This window comes from Zalophus californianus, chromosome 5 (assembly GCF_009762305.2).
Source record: "Zalophus californianus isolate mZalCal1 chromosome 5, mZalCal1.pri.v2, whole genome shotgun sequence".
NCBI classification, from domain to species: Eukaryota; Metazoa; Chordata; class Mammalia; order Carnivora; family Otariidae; genus Zalophus; species Zalophus californianus.
This window is the reverse complement of record NC_045599.1, coordinates 35,181,375-35,202,826: the sequence shown is the minus strand read 5'-3', so window position 1 is coordinate 35,202,826 and position 21,452 is coordinate 35,181,375. Positions and strand designations below refer to the sequence as shown.

Below are 21,452 nucleotides of genomic sequence, written 5' to 3'. Positions count from 1 at the left end.
GAGTCACATCTTTCTGAACCAATGTGGGCACCGTGCCCATCCCTGCCCCAGGGGTGTAGTCATCCCCACCCAAAACCACATGGACTGAACGCAATGAAGGGCTGGGTCCCCAGAGATAACCAGGGTGCTAGTCCTTGGAGAGGGGGCTGGATACAGGGCAGCCACGGTCAACGTGGGCCACTCCATGTTGCTCTTTTTGTGATGGTCTGGATTAAGAGTTCAAGTTCCTCCAACATAACTCCTCCTCCTCCTCTCTCTTACAGTCCACAAAATTAGTGACAGCAAGTCTCATAATAAGGATAATTATTAGAAGTGACTAAAAGACCCCATGGCATCTCATTCCTAGAGACCCCAGACCATGGAAAAGCCACCAGAAGGCTTGTCTCTGGCTCAGTCCCTGGACAATTCACCACACCGAGACCCACCCAGGCCCCCAACCTGCCTGTGTGCACACGGATCTCCCCTTCCCCCTCACCCACCCCTGCCCACTTGGGTCTCCCTCTGCTCCACTGATGTGAACCCATCTTGCCTTTTAAGGGCCAGCCTCAGGTCTGCCTCCCCTCTGAGGCCTGCCCAGGCCCATCCAGGCTTTCTGCTGTCTCCCACCCTGAATCTGGGCAGCAGTGACAGTCACTAGTAAGGCTTACTGTACCTTACTTTCTCTCCCAGCTTGAATTTTACATTCCGGGGGGAGGGGGGGGAATTAGATTTCATCTCTAGCTCTCTCTGTGGTGTCTGATACCTAGCAGGTACCCAATTAAGTGACCAATAGAAATCCAGCATTCCCAAATACCTGAGAGAGGATGGCTTGGTGACTTGAAATCCTATAGTTTTAAAGTAATATGATAACTATAGCAGACAGAGATTGAGTTTGAACTGTGTGTTGCCCTCATGGGCATCATCTCAGGAAACTCTCCCCATGATCCTACAAGTATTGTCATTATCCCCATTTAACATATGGGGAAACTGAGTCTCAGAGAACTGAGCTACTTGTCCCATATCATACAGCTAGTAAGCGGTAACATGGGAGTTGGAACCCAGGCACGTCTGCCATCTCATTTCCTATTAAACTTGTCACTGACATGCTTATCAGGGGAGCTTCCGGCTGATTGATTTTAAAGACCAAGGAACACCAGTGACCAGCCAAAGGGCATGAGTGAGCTTGGATATTTTGGACCCATTCTCTGCCAGTGGGGCTCCCAGTGCCTCCATAGGGGGGTCCTTATTAGACTGTACTCAGGGCTGAGGAGATACTCACCTACCCCAAAGCCAAAAAGAAAGTCAGGGGCACATGGATTTCCCCAAATAAGACACCTCTGGGGCTCTGTAGAGAGTGAGGTACTTTTTCTATTAAATGAAGGTAGAGCGGTCGTTCAGGAAATGTGAGCTGGCAAGCGGGCTTTAGAATTTAAGCCTGCCCTTCTGGCTGCCCATCATTACGTAGATGGCCCTGACATTTCTACTTTCAGAGGGTAGCTTGTAGGATTTGGAAAGCAACCAAATTCTGATCTCAAAGGAATCTAAAATCTTGAGAAAATGGTAAGTATTTTTTGTACTGCCTGTGCCTCGAGCATCCAACCACTGGCCTCTTGTCTGATGCTGTCACCTGTGGGGCCCGTGAGGTGCTTGCTTTGAGGGTATGTGGTTTCCTTGATGCACACCGACCTATTCATACGGGTTAGCATCTTCTCAAGAGCAGCGCCTGCTTGACTAATTTCATTAATCGTCCCAAGGTCCCGTGGGAGGGTCGGAGCGAGAGTGTTCTCACAACTGAGGCACGGTGAGACTGAGTCCAGTCCCAGGTTACACAGGGGTTACACAGAGTCCAGACTGGGGCTAGCAGAGCTCTGAGGTCTCAGGGTCCAAGCCTACTCACTTCTCAAGTTTATTGTAGAAAACAGTTAAAGACAAAAGAATCATATAGGCTAAGTAAAATTCTCTGGCTAAGTCTTTAAGAGAAAAAGCACTGTTAGACCCAACAGAAATGAAACTATACGTTCGTACAAAAACTACACAGATCTGTACACAAACGTTCATGGCAGCATTATTCATCATAGCCCAAACAGGGAAACAAGCCACACGGCCACAAGCTGGAGAATGGGTACCTAAGATGTGGCATCTCCGGACAATGAGATATTACTCAGGATATTACTTCAAGGAACCTCGAAGACATTATGTTTTTTAAGGGAAAAAAGCCCATACTGTATGACGCCATTTCAGACAGAAAGCAGACGAGCGGTTGCCTAGGCCTGGCAGGAGGTGGGGGGATGGGGAGTGATTGCTACTGTGTATGGGGTTGCTTCTACAGGATGACAAAAATGTTCTAAAATTAGTGGTGATGGTTGCACAATCATGTGAATACACTGAAACCATTTGACTGTTTACTTTAAATGGGTGAACTGTATGGTATGTGAATTCTATCTCAAACTTGTTTCAAAACCCAAACCATGGTTAATGAAATAATGAACCCAGTGACAGGGCTTCCCTGAAGGATGTGGTCTCACCCGTGGGCTCTGATCAGCTCGGGTCTTCTCCTGCAGAGCTTGGCCAAGACAATCCGAGGGGCAGGGATACAGATGGAAAAGACTGGATCCTTTGATTTCTCCACAGAGACTACATGAGGAGGAGTTCTGATGGCCTCTTTCCCATGTGGATTATTTACAATTTTATGGAATCGATCTCACTATTCTGTTTTCATTTCTGGGTTACAAGTCAGGCTTCAAAAAGCATTCTCCGTTCTAAGATTATAAATCTTATAGAACTTAACTAATGTTTTCCTCTAAGGTTTGTCTTCTTACATTTAAATACTCAACCAAGGATCCAGGTTGTTTTTGTTTGTTTTGCCAAACAGCCAGTTATTAAATCAGGAGTTTTAAATTTGGGGTTACGATGGACTTGGGGTATCTTGTAACTTCCAGGAATATAAAAAAATGTGAGTGTGTGTGTGTGTGTATGTGTGTCTGTTCATTTTGGGGGGGAAAAGGGTTATAGATCTTGTCACATTCTCAGGGGTTTTGTGACTCACAGAAAAAAACCACTGAACTCTACATTTCATAACCTGGGGTCCAGGTGGACTGTGCATGTATATTCCAGTGCACGAGGCTGAATCCAAGCCAAGAGGACAATTATTAAACAATTACAGGGGAGGCCTGAGCAATTACTTCTGGGGAAAGTTCTCTGTCACATGTCTAGTGAGAGTTGTACCACCTTTTGGTTTGACGGCTTACTGAGGCAGAGAACAGGAAGTAACTCTCACGGGCTCTCCCTGGGCCTAGAAAACTTGACGTTTTTATTCATCTGCTGACAGATCAGTGGAGCTAAATCATTTTAGCTGACAAAACTTGGGGCCTTCTGTCACAAAGAATTTGAGGAGGCTCATGGTCCTCAATATAAATGAACGATCAAGTGGAAATGAAACTGCCATGACAAAGAAGGTGGCAGACCCTTGTGTGTGTGTGTGTGTGTGTGTGTGTGTGTGTGTGTGTGTGTGTGTGTGTAGACTCACATATTCATGTACTAAATAGATATGTAACACCCAATGCATGCCAGGCATGGTCTAGACTGGGCTTCTCAAAGTGTGGTCCCCGGACCAGCAGTTTCACCATCACCTGGGTACTTGTTAGATGTGCAAATTTCCAGGTCCACCCCAGACCTCCTGAATTAGAAGCTTTGGAGTCAGGGCCCAGCAATCTGTGTCTTAATAAACTCTCCAGGCGATTCTGATGCACATCCATGTTTGAGAACCACTGGTCTAGAGACATCTAGGGATGTAATGGTGAAAAGACAGATGAAATCCCTGCTTTCCCCATGGAGTTGACATTCCAATGTGTGTGGTAGGGGAGGCAGGAAACAAACAAGTAAACAAATAACTGAAGATGACAATGTTCCGATGGCAGTATGGTCTATGAAGGAAAAGAAAGCAGGAGGATATGAAAGATAGTGATGGGGGCTGATTTAGAGCCAGTGGCCAGGAAAGAGGCAATCTGAAATGAAATAAGAATGATAAGCTATAGCTGGCCGGGCAAAGAGGGGCAGAAAATAAATGTGTACACTTTAGGTAGAGGGAATAGCAGATGCAAAGGTCCTGAGGCAGGACTGTATTTGGCCTAGATGAGTATTATGACTGGAACAAGTGAGCAAGGAGTTCATAGCAGGTGGAATTAGGGAAGCAGGTGGAGGGAGCAAGCTTAGCTTTTGTTCTTAGAATAAGTCAAAGGCAACGGACAGTTTTGAACAAATAGGGACATGATCTGATTTACCTTTCAGCAGGATCCCTCTGGAATGAACTATAAAGGGTTAGGGTAGAAGCAGGAAAATCAGCTAGGAGGATATTCCAATAACCCAGGAAAATGGTGCTTGGATGGACTAGACCAATGTGCAAAGATCTATTATTAAGGGAAATCCAAACAACAACGCAGGACACTGGGCCTAGTAAATTGTTTTTGAGCATATACACATACAGATGGATGAAACCATTTCCCCCCAGAGTTTCCACAAAAACTCCCCAGTTTCTCCTCTGGGGAGAGGAGATTAGTGAGGGTCATTTTAGAGCCTTCTGTATGTCATGCATTTTGGTCACATGTGTGAAGCATTACTTTTATGTAAAGATAAAATATTTTAAAATAAAAATTGACAAACTGAGATCGAGGAAAACATAAAATAGAATAGGTGATGGGTGATCAATATCAGAGAGAGGAAGCCCACCTCACGTGGGTTAGAGTCCTTTCCGAGCACGGGCTTCTGGAGTCACTAGAGAGACAGGCTGACTATGGGCTGAGCTCCAGCTCTTGGATTATGACGGGATCAGGCTACTGCCCGCTTGAGAACCACCGGGCCCTGTTTCTGTCCTGCGGCTCTGATGATGTTTGTGGCTTTCAGGTCTCCTCGGGCAACTCATACAATTTCCTGTGAATGTCTGCTGCGTTTCTCTCTGCCCTGTTTGTCAAATCACTCTCCTGACATCCTGGCAGTTGGTTCACCATGAGGCCAGCATGCCCTTCATTTAATTGCATGATTTGGCATAAACAGAAGGAAATACTTTGCCAGGAAAGAGAGTATAATGCAGCATCTGATTTCTCCTGTCAGCTGATTAGGATTTGTCGTGTCCTAACAAGGTCAAATGAAATTAGAAAGAAAATGCAGTGTGTCTGGTGTGTTTCAAATAACTGCATCATTTATGTAAACAGGACAAACGAAGGGGAAGTTTTAAAGCAAATATTGATTATCGACCTCAAGATTCAAGGCAAAAGAAGCCATTGCTTGTAGGTTATGCCTGGAGAGGAAGAATATTTATTGGGGGGCATTTTGAATTCTGCCGATTCTGTCATGCTCTGGTTCTGCTGTCATGTTGGTGAAACCAACCAGGGATGCCTGATTTTCAGAGGCACCGAGCACAGAATAAGTAAAAGCACAGCAATGCTGCATTCTACCTTTATCACCCTGCTACGCCTCCTAGAAGAGGTTTAGAGCCACTTTCTCTACAAGCAACCGCTCAAGGGCTCCACTGTGAGTCAATCTCTTAGGATGCAGAAGGAAAAATCTCACCTCCGGAACCAGCCACAACATTTTAGGTGTGGATGACTCTGGCCACAGCCACACCTCTGCGGATAAACCTACCAGGCTTCTCCTAGGGTTTCTGTGGGTCCTGCAAATTGTCATGTTCTTCTCCCAGACCCACCCTCTACAGGTTGTAACCACCGCAGAAATTAGACTACTTTTAAAAGTAGTCTAGGAGCTTTGAGGGAAGAGACGGGTTTTGTTACATGGTCTGTAGAGGATCTGGTGTCTTGTGGATGCTTAATGAGCAGCCCCACTAGCTATTATTTGCATGAACTATTTCCTGGCCCAGAGCTGGAAGGCTATTCTGAGGCCAGACTTTCAGGCAAGGCAACCCCCAAGTCCCTTCCCATGCTAAATAACAGGCCAGAAAGCATTAACATGATCATGTCTCCTGAGTCAGAACATCCGAATGTGTATTATTTAAAAGATAAATTGAGATGCTTGACATGAAAGTTGAAGTAAATGTGAGATTTGTGGGATGTTAAGATGACATTTTTGAAAATTCGATATTGAGGGGAATTCTATTATAGTAAATACTTTAAGGAACTGAGGATTCATTAATTCCCATTATTTGGACAGTAACATTGCTGAATACCAGATATGCAGTAAAGAAATTAGTTTATATCAGTAGCTAGGGATTATTTTGTCTAAAAGCTGTGTAGGTTTGTTTTTTTTTTAACATCATTTCACAACTGGATGTCATGGAGTGACTTACACGTGTGTTACCTGTTTTCAAGGTGCTCTCACACACTTTGGCACACTGGATCATCACAATACGGCTGTCGCCTTGCAGGGAAGATGCAGGTAGCAGAGTCTCATTCATCTCCTTTAGGAAGGAGAGACCAGGGAGCCCCGAGGAGCTGAGCTGCCCAGGAAGGGCCAACCACACCATGTGGGCAGTTTCAAGGGCATGACCCTGAGCTAGGGACACCTGTTTTTAGTCACAGCGAGGGCTTTAATTAGGGGTACAGCCTGGGTAAGACTCTGAGCTGCATCTCTGTCCTCAGAATTTTTGGTCTGCTATTTAATGGGCTTAATTTCCTAATTGAGTGTTCTTTAACTTTAAAATCCATCATTCCATGTACTGGAAGGTTAACATGCACACTGGATGTAGCACAATACTTCTCCAATACTGAGAAGATGATTGTCTGCAATATTGTTATCTCTCTGTGCTTCAGAAGGCCCTTTGGCAATGTTCAGATCCTCAGGAAGATTATTATTTTTTAAAGCCAATTATGAGTGCCTTTGAATACGTGCACATGGCAGTTCATGGAGGTTCCAGGTAATAAAATTTGGTGAAAATGACTTTTTCTGTACTTTTTAAGTCCCTTTCAGGAGAGCTGCGGCTCACCCATTATTAGAGTTAAGTGATGTGTGTGCTTCTAGGTCTCTGTCCCAGAGGATGAGCTTCTCTGAGACTCATCCCCTCAGAAGGCACAAATATGGCTCCGTGGATGCTACCTTCAGACGCATCAGAAGCTACCTGCTGCGTTTGGAGACCGGGCTTCCACCTCCACCTTCCAAGGGGAAGTGGAGAACAGAGAGCCTATTTCTAGTTCTCACAGGTCCACCTGTACCTGTCTATCTGAATCATCAGGTGGGTAGGCTTAGACACACACACACACACACACACACACACACTCACCCCTCCCAGGCTCAGATGCCTACCTAAGGAGGAGGGACTTTCATCCATCATAGGAAACTATTAATCATGTTTCCATTTAGTCTCTTCAAAGATACCTCCTGATCTGTATCTTCTTAATCCAATTTCCAGCTTCACTCCCTACCTTCTAGCGAGGCAGCTTCCTCCCTTCCCTCACTCTGTCCTGGCCAGTGGCATGAAGATGATGCCCAAGGTCCTTAAACGAAATCCCTGCCCCTGGAGCTGGGCTCACCTGAGGATTTGTTCGCCTAGCTCAGCAGTGACAGGCTCGACCACGGGTAAAGAATGACAGAAACGCTCGCTCTGCAGCCCCTTCCAGCCCTAGCCTGGATGGCCATTGCCTCGAGTGGCTTTGCAACATGCCCTTTGCAAGGCGTGGCTCTAGGAATGGCACAGACAGACACACACACACACACTCTGCCACACACAGACACCAACACCCTGTGTAGAGATGCCAGATGACAGAACAGAAAAGGACTCTTTCATCCAGCAGCCTTCTGATTCCAGAGGAGCGTCTCTGAGCCACGACCTGCTGTTTCCCTGACGACTGAGACTTCCAAATAAACAGGATTCTGCTCAGACAGGCCAGTAGTCCATTCGGCTCAGCCATTTGCCCCAAGACAAACCACGCTAAAATAACACCCAGGACAGTTGCTGCCGCTGTCTCTGCCTCCCTTCCTGGCCGGCCAATAGCTCTGCATTCCTGGGCCTGCAGCTGGAGTCAGAGCTGGGGGCACGCAGAGCTTTGTGTATGTCCCTGTGGGTGGGGTCCGCGTGGGCTGTTGTCTAAAGGCAGGTCCCCTTTGCTGACCAACAAGGCCAGCTAGAGACCCAGAGGCTGACATTCTTGGCCTCCCAGCCTGCCTCCCTGCTTCCCACACAGCCCCGCGGGACTGGTAGCCGGCTCTGTGGCATGGTGTCTGGAGGCGGACCAGCAACCTGATGTGCATGCCACGGCCCGTCCCCTCTCCCCACACAGAGCTGCAGCAACTGAGAAGTCCAGAGAGCCGGCGTGGGGCTGCTGGGGAAGCAGCGGCAGCACAGTGACCGCGACAGAGAGCAGACGACACCCGGCCGATTCCCCTTCCCCTTGGACAAAGAGGCACAGTCCTCAGCCTGCAAGTTTTTCAGGTAAGAATCTGAGTATTTGTTCTAGGAAACAAAGAGCAGCTTATATGCAGAGCTGAGGGGCTGTGTATGTGTGTGCGTGCACGCGGGTGTCCCAGTGCAAGGACAACAATGACGCGGAGATGGAAAAAAACTCGGGAAAAGTTAAGGCAGTAGGATGTTTGAAGCAGATCCCACTGGAACCAGCTGTCCTGCAAGGGCACCCAGAAGCTCCCCTCTGGCTGGGTTTGAACCATGCTGCAGACTGCTCTGGGGGAAGGGCTTGCTGATGGCACAGGCAGGTAAAAACAGCACCTAGAGTTTAGAGACTGTAAAAGTAATCATGTATCATGCTGCCCAGCACCTTCCTCCCTGCACTGCCAGGCTGGTGAGGACTGGAGGGGGCAGAATGTTCTCATTTACTAAAGTGCTGGTGTGGCCCTTTTGGTTCGGCAGAAGCCAAAATCTGTGTGGCTTTCGTGAGTCTGGCTGGCACACTCACTGTCTTGGGGAGCCTGGACGTTCAGCTGCCTCAGGAAGTCTGTTCACTGGGTGAGCACCTGAGATTTTATCAACATTTAGGTATGAAAGTCAGGCTGAAATATAGGATTAGCAGAATGCGAGAAGATAGGCTGGTATTCTGACGGCCCTCCCAGCCACCTGGATTATTCCTTACCTTCCTTCTGATCTTCTCAGAAAATCACATCCTCCTCTCCGTACCCTTGCAGACAGGCACCGCAGAGAAGGTGTGCGAATGGCTAGCCACACCCACGTCACGATTACATGCCCAAAGTATTCAAGGCTTCTAGAGAGGAGCACTTGACAAATTCAGACATCCAGGTCTGGGGTAGAATTCAGGCATTCAATCAAGTACCCATTTTTCAGAGACCCCAGAGGAACCCACCTCATCTGGGCACTCGGGTCCAAGAGCTCCCTCCGTGACTCGGCAGAATGTAAACACTCTGTGCTTTCTCCAGCTGTTTCAATCCACCCCCACTTTTCTGCATTCTTTTCTGCTTGGGCACTTTCCCTTTCATTCCCTACAGGGATGTGATTGTTTATGACTTAGCTCTGCGAACACCAGTGGGAGATGCAAGCATCTGGCAGAGGACGAGCCGGGCACTGCGTGGGGCTGAGCCAGCCTGAGGCGGGCAGAGGGTTGAAAAGAAATGAGCCTAGCATTGCAAAGTGGTGTCCAGTGAGGCACTATCTGGGTGAATGAGTGTGGATTTTGGTGGAGACTGTGATTCACAGTCACAAATTCCTTTTTCCTTTGTTTTCCTTGTGTTGGTCATTGAGGGCTTCTGAGGAAAGTCCCCTTTTGAGTTGTATATCTGAAGGCAAGATCATCAACTTGCTGCCGAGGGCAGCTGGCGCATGCTGGAGACTTTCTTCTGTTGACCCTGCTTTTTTTAGTATGAGTAAATGAATTGGCAAGTGAGGTACTTAATCAAGAGCAAAGTTAATGCACAAAAAATTAAGGCAGGAAACATGGAGTTTCTTGTAAACTGCCTCCCAAATCTGGTGTGCAGACATACATATATGGCTTTTGCCTGGTTGCAAAAAGGATTTAAGGAGGCACTATCTGCTTCGTTTGGTGGTGTGACGTCACAGGCCAGGAGCATCAACCATGATGACTGTATTTGCAGTGGTGATGGTAGAGGGACATCATACACTCCTCTACCCTTAGTGAAGGGATGCCTGATCCCAGGACAGGGGGTGTGCTCACTGACTCTGCTGACATGCATTCTGTGGCCCCTGCGTCAACTATGGAAGATCATGGTGCTACCAGGCCTGCTGTACCAGCTTCTAGGATTCAGGGATGGTGCGGACCAGAAGGCACGCCCCTTCCACTCGATCAAATAGCTCTTGCTTGGCTAGTGCAATACTCCTTGATTTACACTACTAGAAAAATAATCTACAGTCACTGGTGCCACAGACATACCCTGTTTTAGGTAAATCTAACACCTACACATGACACAAATTCCAGGCAAATGAGTTTTTTTTCCTTAAAAAAGGATCCGCTAATCAGCAAATGTTCACTGGGTACTGCCCAGGTGTCCCACCTCAAGGTACCGCTGGATCAAGCCCACTCAACCACAGAGGAGGGAGGGCACCGACCTGCGTGCGCAGGTCACAGAGAATGGGCCTGGGCTGACAGGACATCCAACGCAGCTGGGAGGCAGAGTCCAAGGTATGCGGACAAGGACAAGCATCTGGACCAGTGGCCTAGAGGGAGAGAAGAAGGAAGGGAACAGTAATTGTCTGATTCCTAAATATCACTACTTAAGAGAGGCAGCCTAACATAGTGACCAAGTGCACAGATTCTGCAGCTGAGCTCCCTGGAGTTCGAGTTCAGGCTGTGCCATTTATTAGTCCCAAGGCCTTGTGCCTCAGTTTCATCATCTGTAAAATGGGGGAATAACGTACCATCCTTGTTGGTGAAAGGATCAAATGAGTCATGCTCTTAGCACAGTGCCTGGCTTATAGTGAGTACTATGTGAGTATCTGCCATTGTTATTACTGAAAGGTGGGTCTGAAAAGGCTGTCCACAAGTCCATTTGTTCCAAAGTCCAAAGTGAGACTCTATGAGTGACCATTATGGCCACCTTTGGGGCAGCATGGAGGTGCTTTGGCTCTGGCATGGGTTTTGCTTTCATCTCGGAGCATTCAGAAATCGAAGGGCTTCTGTGTTGGTTGCTAGTGTTTCCTGAGCCCTTACTGTGTGCCAGGTACTCTGCCTGGCTTGACACACAGTTGCTCAAGACCACCTCTCTGACTCTGTCCAAGGAATGCTAGCGATGGGGGCAGGTGTGAGGAGCATGCCCGTCTTGCTCCAGGGCTGTGCAGATGTGGGTGGTCCTTCGGCCAAGACTCATCTCTGTCTCTTCAGGATCTGTGGTTTGCAAACTTTCACATGCATAAGAATCATAGGGGAGCTTGTTTTAAAAATCAGGTAAATCCTGCACACAGAGGTCCTGATTTAGCCAGGTTCCCGAGGGTCCCAGATTCTGCATTTCCTGGGTGGGGCCCAGGTGATTCTGACTTTGGTCCATAGGCCACATCTGAAGTCTGACCATGACTCTGTTTCTTTTCTCTTCATTATTGTGAACAAGAACACAGAGTCATTTGGCCTCAGTGACCACCAGCTTCTTCCTTGTCCTCACCTTCTTCCGGAATGGCCATTTTCCTGGGACTCACCCCCCCCAATGGCAGTGAGGTGGACCACACACCACACCTCCTGCACCCTGAGTTATTACGTGCCCAGCACAGCGGCAAGCCCTTCATGCTTATCCCTCACTCAGTCTTCAGAGCCATCCCATTGGTCGGGAGCGGTCATTATCCACCTGTTACAAGGGAAGGGAAAGGCCCCACTGCTAGTGAGCGGCTAATCTGGGGTATGAATGCCGATTACCAGAGCAGTGGCATGTAACCTCTTGGCCAGGCGACAACTGGGGTTTTAGCTGCTTGTTAGGTCAGCCTTTTCCTTCTCACTCTTGGGTGTCTTTCTCTGGTTCACACTCCTCTCTTGTCTGCTTCCATTCCCCAGCTCCCACATACCTTCCTCAGAAGATGATGTGTCCCTGTGCTTCCCTACTTTTTTCTCCTTCAATAAATCAAAAAGGGTTGGAGCAATGGACAGGTGGAAGGCAGGCGTTACGAGTTGAACTATGTCCTCTCCTTAAATTCGCATGTTGAAGTCCTAACCCCCAGAATATCAGAACGTGACCTTATTTGGAGACGCCTTTACAGAGGAAATCAAATCTAAATGATGTCATTAGGGTGGGCCCTAATCCAGAATGACTGGAGTCCTTATAAAATGGGGAAATTGGGACACAGAGACACCTCTAGAGGGATGACGAAGAGATGAAGACACAGGGAAAAGACGGCCATCTCCAGGTCATGGACAGAGCCTGGAACAGATCCCTCCCTCACAGCCCTGGAAGGAGCTAGCAGCCATCTACAAGATGGAGCGAGGCCTGGGACAGCTCTTTCCCCCACCACTCTCAGAAGGAACCGGCCCTGCTGATACCGTGGTTTTGGACTTCAGGCCCCCAGGGCTACGAGGCGATACACTTCTGTTGTTTGAGACATGGTCTGTGGTACTTGCCGCGGGAGCCTAGCAGACTACTACAGTGGGAACCAGAGTCCTACATTCCCCCCGCAGGCCCTGAGTTTGGGGTGATCTAGTTGGAGGCCAACCCGTTATACCAAGCTATGACAGCGTTCTCTTTTCTTTAACTCGTGACTGTTCTTCTGTTGGCTTCAATGCTGTTCATGGGAGTCACAGGTAGGCCCAAGTCCCAGGAAGGAAGAAGGAATGAATAGCAAGGATGAGGAGGGAGGAAGGAAGGGAAAGTAAAGAAACAGAGAGGCAGGAAGAGGAAAAAGAGAGAGCAGGGACTGGAATGGGGGATACTTGAGGGACGTTCATGCCCACGGCAGGTCCAACCCACTTCCCTGTGGGAGGCCACCTGTGTGCCAGGGAGCATGTCGAACACTGGGGTACGACAGAGCCTGGAATGGATGGCCCCTACCTTCAGGAAAGCCGGAGGCCAGAGAGGGACACAGACCTCAGTCACGCAGTACTTTTCCTGAGTGTCTCGGGAAAGCAAATGCACTACCCGACCCAGTCAGGGGGTCTGGAAAAGCTTTGGTGAGTTCGTGATGCCTGGGTTGAGATGTGGGGGACTGGCAAGGGTCCTCTGGGTGAGGGATGAGTGTTTCAGGTGGAGGGAGGCGTACTGCCAAGGTCACATGGGATGAGGAAGTGTGGCACCGCTAAGGAGTTGTGGAAAGGCCAGTGTGGCTGGAATGCAGGGAAGAAGAAAGAGGAGCTAGCCAGAGCTCAAGGCCCAGGAGGGGGCTGGACCATGGCAGCTGTGCTGACGATTTAGGTTCTTCAAATGGGAACCACAGAAGGCCGGAGAAGGAAGCCATCCTGTATAGGGAAAACTTTCATCAAAGGGAATGCTGGGATAGAGATGCTGACGGTGTGGTTTAGCAGCGGCTCCATCCTGAGGCCAGACATCAGGCTTTTTGAGCTCCCAAACTTGGGGCTGGCTGCATTGCTTCTCGGGACTTAAGTTCCAGGACACTTCCTAAAAATTGTTGTAGCCATGGTCAACCCTCAACAGAGTACATTCTAGGTGTTTGTCACGGTCCCACTGGAAAGGGTCAAATAGGGACATTTCTCTCCTGTCAGCGAGGTTGATTAGCAAGCTGGGCACCTCAGACAGGTTGACCAGGCAGCCCCCTGTTCGGCATCCCTTGGAGAACAAAGAGAGGCAGGCCCCGGAATATGACCTCTCTGCTTGCGTACCTGGCCTGAAGCAAGAGGAGCTTGCATGCATCCCGGAGGCTAATGATTCCGTGGGGCTGCCGAGAAGGGCAGAGATTCCGGTTGTGAAAAGGAAAGAAGTAAGGGCAGGAAGCCCTGAGGCTATCAGGAGTGAGAGTGGGCAGAGAAGTGTCTGAAAGGAGCAGGGCAAAGCCCAACGTTGCCTTATTCATGAGTTCCTGGGAGCAGCACCCAGCTGAGCATGGAGCCGGCGACTTCCAGCGTGGGGCCTGCAGCCCCCCTACCACACACACAATCCCCATCGCTGGGATCCCTCTCATCCATGCCCATCGTTGTGGGCACAATCCGCACGGGAGGCCTTCGCCATATGCCCTGCCTGCCACAGAAAGCACTCTCTTCCTTTTTCTTTCTGAGGAGGTACTGGATTTGGCTAAGCAAGGATGTGTTCTCGGAGAAAGCGGAGCACACTTTGGAGAAGAGAGGTGATTTTCAGGAAGGTGAGTAAGCAGCCCAAGGCCTCTTGGCGAGCGAGAGCCCCCGACTCTGCTCCTCTCACATCTCCCACCCACTCTGGCCCCACTGGCCTCTTTCCTGTTCCTCTGGGGTGCCATGTCCTTGCCTGCCTCTCAGACTTTATGACTCTGTTCCATCTGCCTGGAATGCTCTACCCTTTTCTTCACATAGCAGGTCTTTTCCCCCTCGGGCCTCGCCTCTCTTGGGAACTCCCCAAAGACGCTTTCTTTCCTGTCTCTCCCTCTCATGGCCTTTGTCCCAGTCTGGACTTTCCAATTTTTTAAAGACTTACTATTGCCCAACTTCCCCACTCATGAGGGCAGGATCTCATCCGTCTTGTTCCGTGCTGCATCCCTAGGACAGAGCCTCGCTACAGAGCAGGTGCTCAATAAATGTGGGCCCAAGGAATGAATGAGTGAATCATACAGTCTTGGAGTGGGAAAGCCAAGGTCAAGGACAGCAGTGGGAATCTCCCACTCTCTGTTGCTCTTCATAGCTCTCGAAAGGGGGGCATCACATCTGAAAGCAAAGCTGACAAGTCTGCATCAAGTGCTTCCGACCCTGCCTTAGGGGAGCAGACCCCTCATGGGTCCCCATGCCACTGACTCTGGCTTAGCCAGCCTAGTCTCATCTCTTCAGAGAACTCACTTTTGTTGCCTGGAAAAAAATCCCAGCTTAGTTGTATTATTCATGCTTAGAGATGAATAACGTCTTTTGGCTGATGGGCATCAAAGGCAAGTAAGTGATGTCAGGCACCTAGAAGGGAGACATCGATCTGGCGTGTTCCGGCCCTCGCACCCATGGAGGCAGCTGGAACAGCGCATCCCTGCCTTCGCCATCAGTCAGATGGGAACAGAAGCAGTTTGCATTGATTAATCAATGTGTGCAAAGTGCTGCACCAATACTTCTGGGGACATAAAGAACCTCTAGAAAATGAGACTCTCCTTTTCCTTCCTCAGGATCTCTGTCAGAGTTTAGAAATGGCAACAGGAGGAGAGCTGAGATGAAGGCTCCAGTCACTCCCTGGAGCCCACACAGAGCAAGTCTGCAGCCCAGAGAACATTCCCCCAGTTCAGAGTCACGGGCTAGGTTGGCCCAGGCTTCTCAGCCTTTAGTGATAAGGAATTTCAGTTATAGGAGCAAGCACAAAATCTTCGCTCAGGTGGCCATAAAATACTTGCTCCATTCTTCCCAGCTGGTCCTGGATGCCTTTGTGGAGGGCTCTGGAAGCAGAGTTCCAAGTGCCTTGGAAAGAGAGTAAGCAGAGAAGCCCAAGATTCATCTCACGGTTCCAATTCTGCCCCCCGTCCCCCGCTCTCATTACCCTTTCACTAGTTCAGAGTGATAGTCTGTGGTGCCTAATGGTAGGGGAGCAAAACGGTCAAGGGCATGGACTCTAGGGTAAGGCTGGCTTTGAATTCTGGCTCTGACTCTCAACAGATGCATGGCCCCGGCCAACTTCTCCATTTCTGTAAAACAGAACAGGGGCACCTGTTTCCTGGGGTTGCTGCCTGGAGTATGGGCGGTAATAGAGGCGAAGTCCATTCTGTGTTACATTATCAATGTTAGGTGCTGCTCTCTCATAGGGTTGGGTTAAGACTTTAGTGAGACAGTCTGTGTAAAGCACCAAAAATGTTTTAGGATGTAACACGCAGCACACTATTTGCCCAATAAAATAGTAATTATTGCTACTGACAAGTCTGCAGTCTGGCTAAGGCTTTTTTAGAAGCCTTTGTAAGAATTTATTTGATCTAAAAAAATGTTCCTGGGACATGAAGGTCACCTGCTGTCCTGCTCTTCTTCCACCAGTTTTTTTGTTTGTTTGTTTCAAGGGACAATTATCACCCTGTGCTTTCTCAGCACTCTAAAATCTCGTGTCAGGAACCCACAACTAGCCAAGGAAGCCAGAGAGCCCTTGAAGAGCTGAAGCATGGAACAGACACAGGCCACTTGCTCAGCACTTGTAGGCTGTGGGCGTTTCCAACAAACAATTAAAGGGGTCAGCTTCAGCAGGCTCCTTCTGCTCAGTTCACAAAACGGCTTTTGGGATTCCCACCCATCCAAGGGCGTGAGGTTCTTCAGGGCACAGACTCCTCACAAATTCTGCTCTAGCACCCCGGTCCAGGACTTTGAGCTTAAGTTATCTGAAAGTCCGACTGCTGGGATGAAAGCGACAGGCTGGTGTAGGCTGGACTGGCCCAGCTTTTGCATTCAGGCTGTCCACTGCTCCGTCCCTCCCTCCTGCATGACCTTGCGTAAGGAACTGGTGCTTTTTATACTCTGGAGTCCTTCTACAAGAGCTGCCTCTAGAGAGTGGGGTGGAGGTTAAGTGTGGTGTGTAGAGCTCCAGCTGTCTCTCTCTACATGCCTTCCTTTGTGGCCTTCCTGACCATCACATAGCTGTGGATATGGAAAAACCCCAGCGGCGATCAATGAGTTAAAGGCTTGCCAATATTCGCTTGCACCAGGTGACCGTGAGCACATCACTTGGCTTCTGGAGCAGCACAGAGAGATGGATTATGGGAAGGGGTCCAGGCCATAGTCTGAAGGAGGGGATGCTGGCAGCCCCCACACTCAGCTCAGCCCATCCTTGCATCATGGGGCCCAGGCCCACATTATGGATTTCCAGCCCACTGCTCCCCTGGGATGTCAGACTTCTCACGAAGACCTGAAGATTGATGGTCTTCCTTAAAGGAGGGGGACCCCTTCCTGACCCACTCTGAACTTCCCCAGATGCCTCTCCACCTCCCACTGAGGCCCCAGGATTTAATGCGCAGCTGGTTCAGGGTGGATCCAAATGGAGGCAGCGCACATGGGGGGAGAGCGTTTCCAAGGCGATGTCCGAGTTGTCTCTAGTGACCCGTTAACCTGACCCTCCCTGCCTTACGCTGCCCCAGAACTGAGCCAAGCCTTTGGAGGGCGGATACACCTTAGGATGTCTGGCTGGGGCCCTACTGTGGTGGGAGGTTCGGATCCCACGCTGGGACGGGCCCTGGGGAAGGTCAGGGGGAGGGTGAGCCAGAGCAGGCTTCATCGCCTCTGTTACCTCCTGGCCTTTCCTTCTTCTGATGGAATGGCAGTCAGATGTGGGGTGTGGAGGCCCCTGTTTCAGTGACTGTAAAGAACATCTCTTCAAAAGAGCTCTCAACATGTCTTATTGTAGGATGGAAGCAGAGCCTGAATTGGCTACTTTAAAGTCTTTTTATACTGTAGATCAAGAGAAAGACCTCTGGTGACTAATTAGGAGTCCTACATTCGTCAGACTATTACAGCCCCAAAGTCAGTGTTTCCCCGGAGTCAAGGTCCCTTTCTCTTCCTGGCCAGTCCCACATCCTGCTGGGCCTGCGTTGGCCGCTCATGTTTCTCATTATCTCTCCCCCATCCTCTTTAAAGGCTTCTCACTCCACCCAGGGGTTTTATTTTTAAAACTTGCACAGTAATGCTAGGGCTGAGCAGGACACACTGCCCACATTCCCAGGAAACTGGGCTGCCTGGAAAAGCATCCCCCTTTTTGGAGACTTCCTTCCGTCCTCCCTCCCTCCCTTCCTTTCATATTTATGGGGCACCTTCTCTATGAGGGGCTGTGCCAGGGGACATGACAACAAAGGGAAAGATCCGGTCCCTGTCCTTAGGGAGCTTCCTTTCTAACAGGGTAGGGAGCACCAGGGATAGGCACATACACACACACACAAAGTAAATACGGGAAATAGGCAGAAATTTGTTCAGATCTACTCTATAAAAGGGACAAACAAGGCACTGGAACAAGAGAAGCTGTTACAAATCAGGTAGACAGGGAAAGCCTCTCTAAGGTGGTGGCACAGAAGAGAAGGCCAGAGGAATGAGGGGCGTCATGCATGCAAAGAGAAAGGCTAAGACTATTCTTTGTGGAAGGAAGACTAGGGGGTAAGGTCCTGAGGTGAGCAAGTGCTGGTGTGTTCCAGAATTCCAACAGAAGGCCAGGATACTTCAAGCACCGTGGGTAAGGAGGAGACATGCTCAAAATGGAGAAGTGTGCAAAGAACAGATCACGCAGAGATGTGGAGTCATGTCGAAAGTTGGGGCTTTTGTCTGAGGGCAGTGGAAAGCCAGTGGGGATCAGAATTAGGAGCTGACATGCAATACTTGACATTTTAAGACGCTTATCAGGTTGTGAATGGAGAACAGACCCTAAGAGGGGCAGGAGGGAAGGCAGGGCATGAGTTAGGAGGTCTCAGAATCGTGCAGAAAGGAAATGATGGTGGCTAGGCTGGAGCCAGGCAGTGCCACAGCTAGAACCAGGCAGACTCTTCCACGAATTAGCCTGCCACTGGACATTCTCCTTCCAAAGGGTCCTAAGTATCCCACATTCAGAAGACAGAATAGAACACCAAGCCCCAAAGTCAAGAGGTGGTCAGAATAAGCCATAAAAGTTTAGATGTCCTATTGCCTATAACTAGCCAGATTTATTAGGTTTCCAAACCCAATTAAGTAAGATCCTTGTCCAACATTGGCTCCCATGGTTTTCTGAAAGGTGTATACATTCTCCTTTACACCATGGCAGCTCTCTCTGTCCTTTACAGCTTTGGCTTGGATATGAGACCAAATGGCTTTGACTGGGTGATCCCACCTACACACAAAATCCAAAGGTGACTTTATATGCCCAAAGGCCCCAAACAGTGGTCCCTGCTGTCCAAGAGAAACACAACTATTTATACTCTTTGGAAGAAAGGAGAAGAAAAGCAATGTATCCGTTCTACATGCGGTAATAATAATAACAACATGACTCGTTGTGTACCTCAAGGCACTTTACTTGTAACTCACTGAATCCTCCAAGAGACCGATGAAGCAGGTACCACTCTTAGTCCTGCTCACTGGTAATGGCACGAAGGCTTAGGGGGCAGTGACGTCTGCTGGTGCAAGTGGCAGAGTCAGGGCTCGGGGCTGGTTGGCCCCGACTGGCTAAACAAACTCCTAACGACCAGGGCTTAGGGCTGCCTGCTCTGTGACGACTCTGTCTTAAAAACTACACTGAAGGAGATCATCTAAAATGTGAGTGGAGCAGGGATATCAGTAGATTTTCTTTTTTGGTTTTATTTTATTTTCTAGTGTTTGGAATACATAGAGCCTGGTACCTAGTGGATGCTCAAAAACTATCTGTTTCCTGAAATTGTTGGGTTAATGAGTATGTGTTTACTTAAAAATTATCTTTACATCATTAATATATTTCATTATAGGAAATGTAGGCAATACCAGAAAAAAATTTACCCATTATTCAGAGATAATCATATTAAAATATTGGTGATATTGATACCTTTCTAGTCCTTTCCCTGTGTTTCTGTCTGTCCATCTCTATCTACCTGTCTATCTATGCATATAGATAGTATGTGTGTATAAAGCAAAAATGGGATCACACAGCTCTCTCTTCCTCGGCGCTGCCTGTGGAGGTGGTAGCCATCTGTTACTGGGCATCATGGCTGCCCTCAGACCTCTGGTGAAGCCCAAGATCATTAAAAAGAGGACCAAGAAGTTCATCCGGCACCAGTCAGACCGCTATGTCAAAATTAAGCGCAACTGGCAGAAACCCAGAGGCATTGACAATAGGGTGCGCAGAAGATTCAAAGGCCAGATCTTGATGCCCAACATTGGTTACGGGAGCAACAAGAAAACAAAGTACATGTTGCCCAGTGGCTTCCGGAAGTTCCTAGTCCACAACGTTAAGGAGCTTGAAGTGCTGCTGATGTGCAACAAATCTTACTGTGCAGAGATTGCTCACAATGTCTCCTCCAAGAACTGCAAAGCTATTGTGGAAAGAGCAGCCCAGCTGGCAATCAGAGTCACCAATCCCAACGCCAGGCTGTGCAGCGAAGAAAATGAATAGAGAGCTTGTTGTGCACGTCATATTTGTGTTAATAAAACCATAAAACCTAAAAAAAAAAAGGGATCATACAGTATTTATGGACGTTTACTTTTTCACTTAGTGATATATCATGGATATTCTCCATTCCATTTTATATTCTTTTAAGAGTTTTTTTTTTTTTTTTTTTTTTGAAAGAGAGAGAGAGCACAAGCAGAGGGAACAGAAGAGGGAAAGGGAGAAGCACACTACCCGCTGAGCAGGGAGCCTGATGGGGGCTCCATCCCAGGACCTGAGCAAAGGCAGACCCTTAACTGACTGAGCCACCCAGGTGCCCCATTTTATATTCTTTTAAAAGAGAATTCTTCACAGTGGCAGTGCGTACCCCTAGAATTTATTTAATGAGCCCTCTCTTACTGGATATTGTTTGTAGTACTAATATCAATAATGCTTTATTGAACTTCCTTCTAAAAATATTTATGCATATCTGTATTACTATTAAAGAGAAAATGACTATGTATTTGAAATACAAAAGGGAGAAAGACACTTATCTAGGGGGCTCTTTTGGGTAGGCCAGCTAGCATATTTCCAGCATCTGTCCTTCAGAATCAAAGCGGAGGAGATGTCATTTACAATACTCTCCACTTTCCCAGTCTTGTCATTACTCACCTCTCAAGTAAGTCTTTGGTGCCACTGTGTCACCATGCAGGTACATTAAGAAAAATCCCAGTTGCGGCTACAATGTGGGCCCTGAAGTCAGGCAGCTGGCTGTCTGTTCCAATCCTACCCTCATCAGCCGCCTGACTCCAGGCAAGTTCATTTTTCTGAGCCTTAGTTTCTTCATGTGTAAATGGCATATACCCCAGAGGATGCAATCAGGTAAATCAGGCAAAGCTCTCTTAAGCATCTGCCCAGCCTAGAATGAATGCTCAGAAAATGATGATTTCTATCAATATAAAAATAGAGAAAGACTTTTCTCACAGGTTCAGTGCTTTGGAAAACTCCTGACCAACCTACAGTGCAGGATCCAAGTAAAATGAACTAAAAAAATAAAAATAAAAATCACTCAACATATACCCTCTGGCTATATTACCCTTTTACTCCTTGTGTGTCTGTGTGTGTAAGACTAAATTAAAAAACAATTAACTTGGGGCGCCTGGATGGCTCAGTCATTAAGCGTCTGCCTTCTGCCTTTGGCTCAGGTCATGATCCCGGGGTCCTGGGATCGAGCCTCGCATCGGGCTCCCCGCTCCTTGGGAAGCCTGCTTCTCCCTCTCCCACTCCCCCTGCTTGTGTTCCCTCTCTCGCTGTCTCTCTCTCTGTCAAATAAATAAATAAAATCTTTAAAAATAAATTAACTTTCCCCCCTTCCTTGCCAAGAACCAGGTTTGTTGGATTAGGGATATATTTAAATTCTGTTGTTCACAGCTGCAGTTAGCATTTAGCCAGCTGTGTTTTATAAATGTCTATCCTAA

The 21,452-nt window shown here is 48.3% G+C and overlaps 2 protein-coding genes and 1 long non-coding RNA gene across 5 annotated transcripts in view; 2 read left to right on the top strand and 1 right to left on the bottom strand.

Moving 5' to 3' along the window:
- FGF1 (fibroblast growth factor 1) overlaps positions 1-21,452 on the top strand; it is a 93,744-nt gene that overhangs the window by 1,530 nt on the left and 70,762 nt on the right. For 2 of the 3 annotated variants that reach the window (XM_027605144.2, XM_027605139.2), the window contains exon 2: positions 8,202-8,353. The gene's annotated coding sequence lies outside the window, so the exon portion shown is untranslated. Of the gene's footprint in view, positions 1-7,952; positions 7,972-8,201; positions 8,354-21,452 lie in introns of those variants that run through there. The other variant, XM_027605140.2, reaches the window with a different exon arrangement.
- The window catches only part of LOC113928890, an 89,949-nt gene that overhangs the window by 5,400 nt on the left and 63,097 nt on the right, over positions 1-21,452 (bottom strand). Inside the window, exon 4 of the long non-coding RNA XR_003521993.1 lies at positions 10,396-10,558. This is a non-coding gene — a long non-coding RNA (uncharacterized LOC113928890). The remainder of the gene's footprint in view (positions 1-10,395; positions 10,559-21,452) is intronic.
- On the top strand, positions 16,238-20,001 carry LOC113928885 (60S ribosomal protein L32-like). The gene has a single exon (XM_035727604.1). It carries the CDS (start codon positions 19,525-19,527, stop codon positions 19,999-20,001), a length of 477 nt encoding a protein of 158 aa, XP_035583497.1. The 5' UTR covers positions 16,238-19,524.

Coding starts and splice junctions, on each gene's coding strand:
- LOC113928885 (XM_035727604.1), top strand. CDS start 19,525: ATGGGATCACACAGCTCTCTCTTCCTCGGCGCTGCCTGTGGAGGTGGT.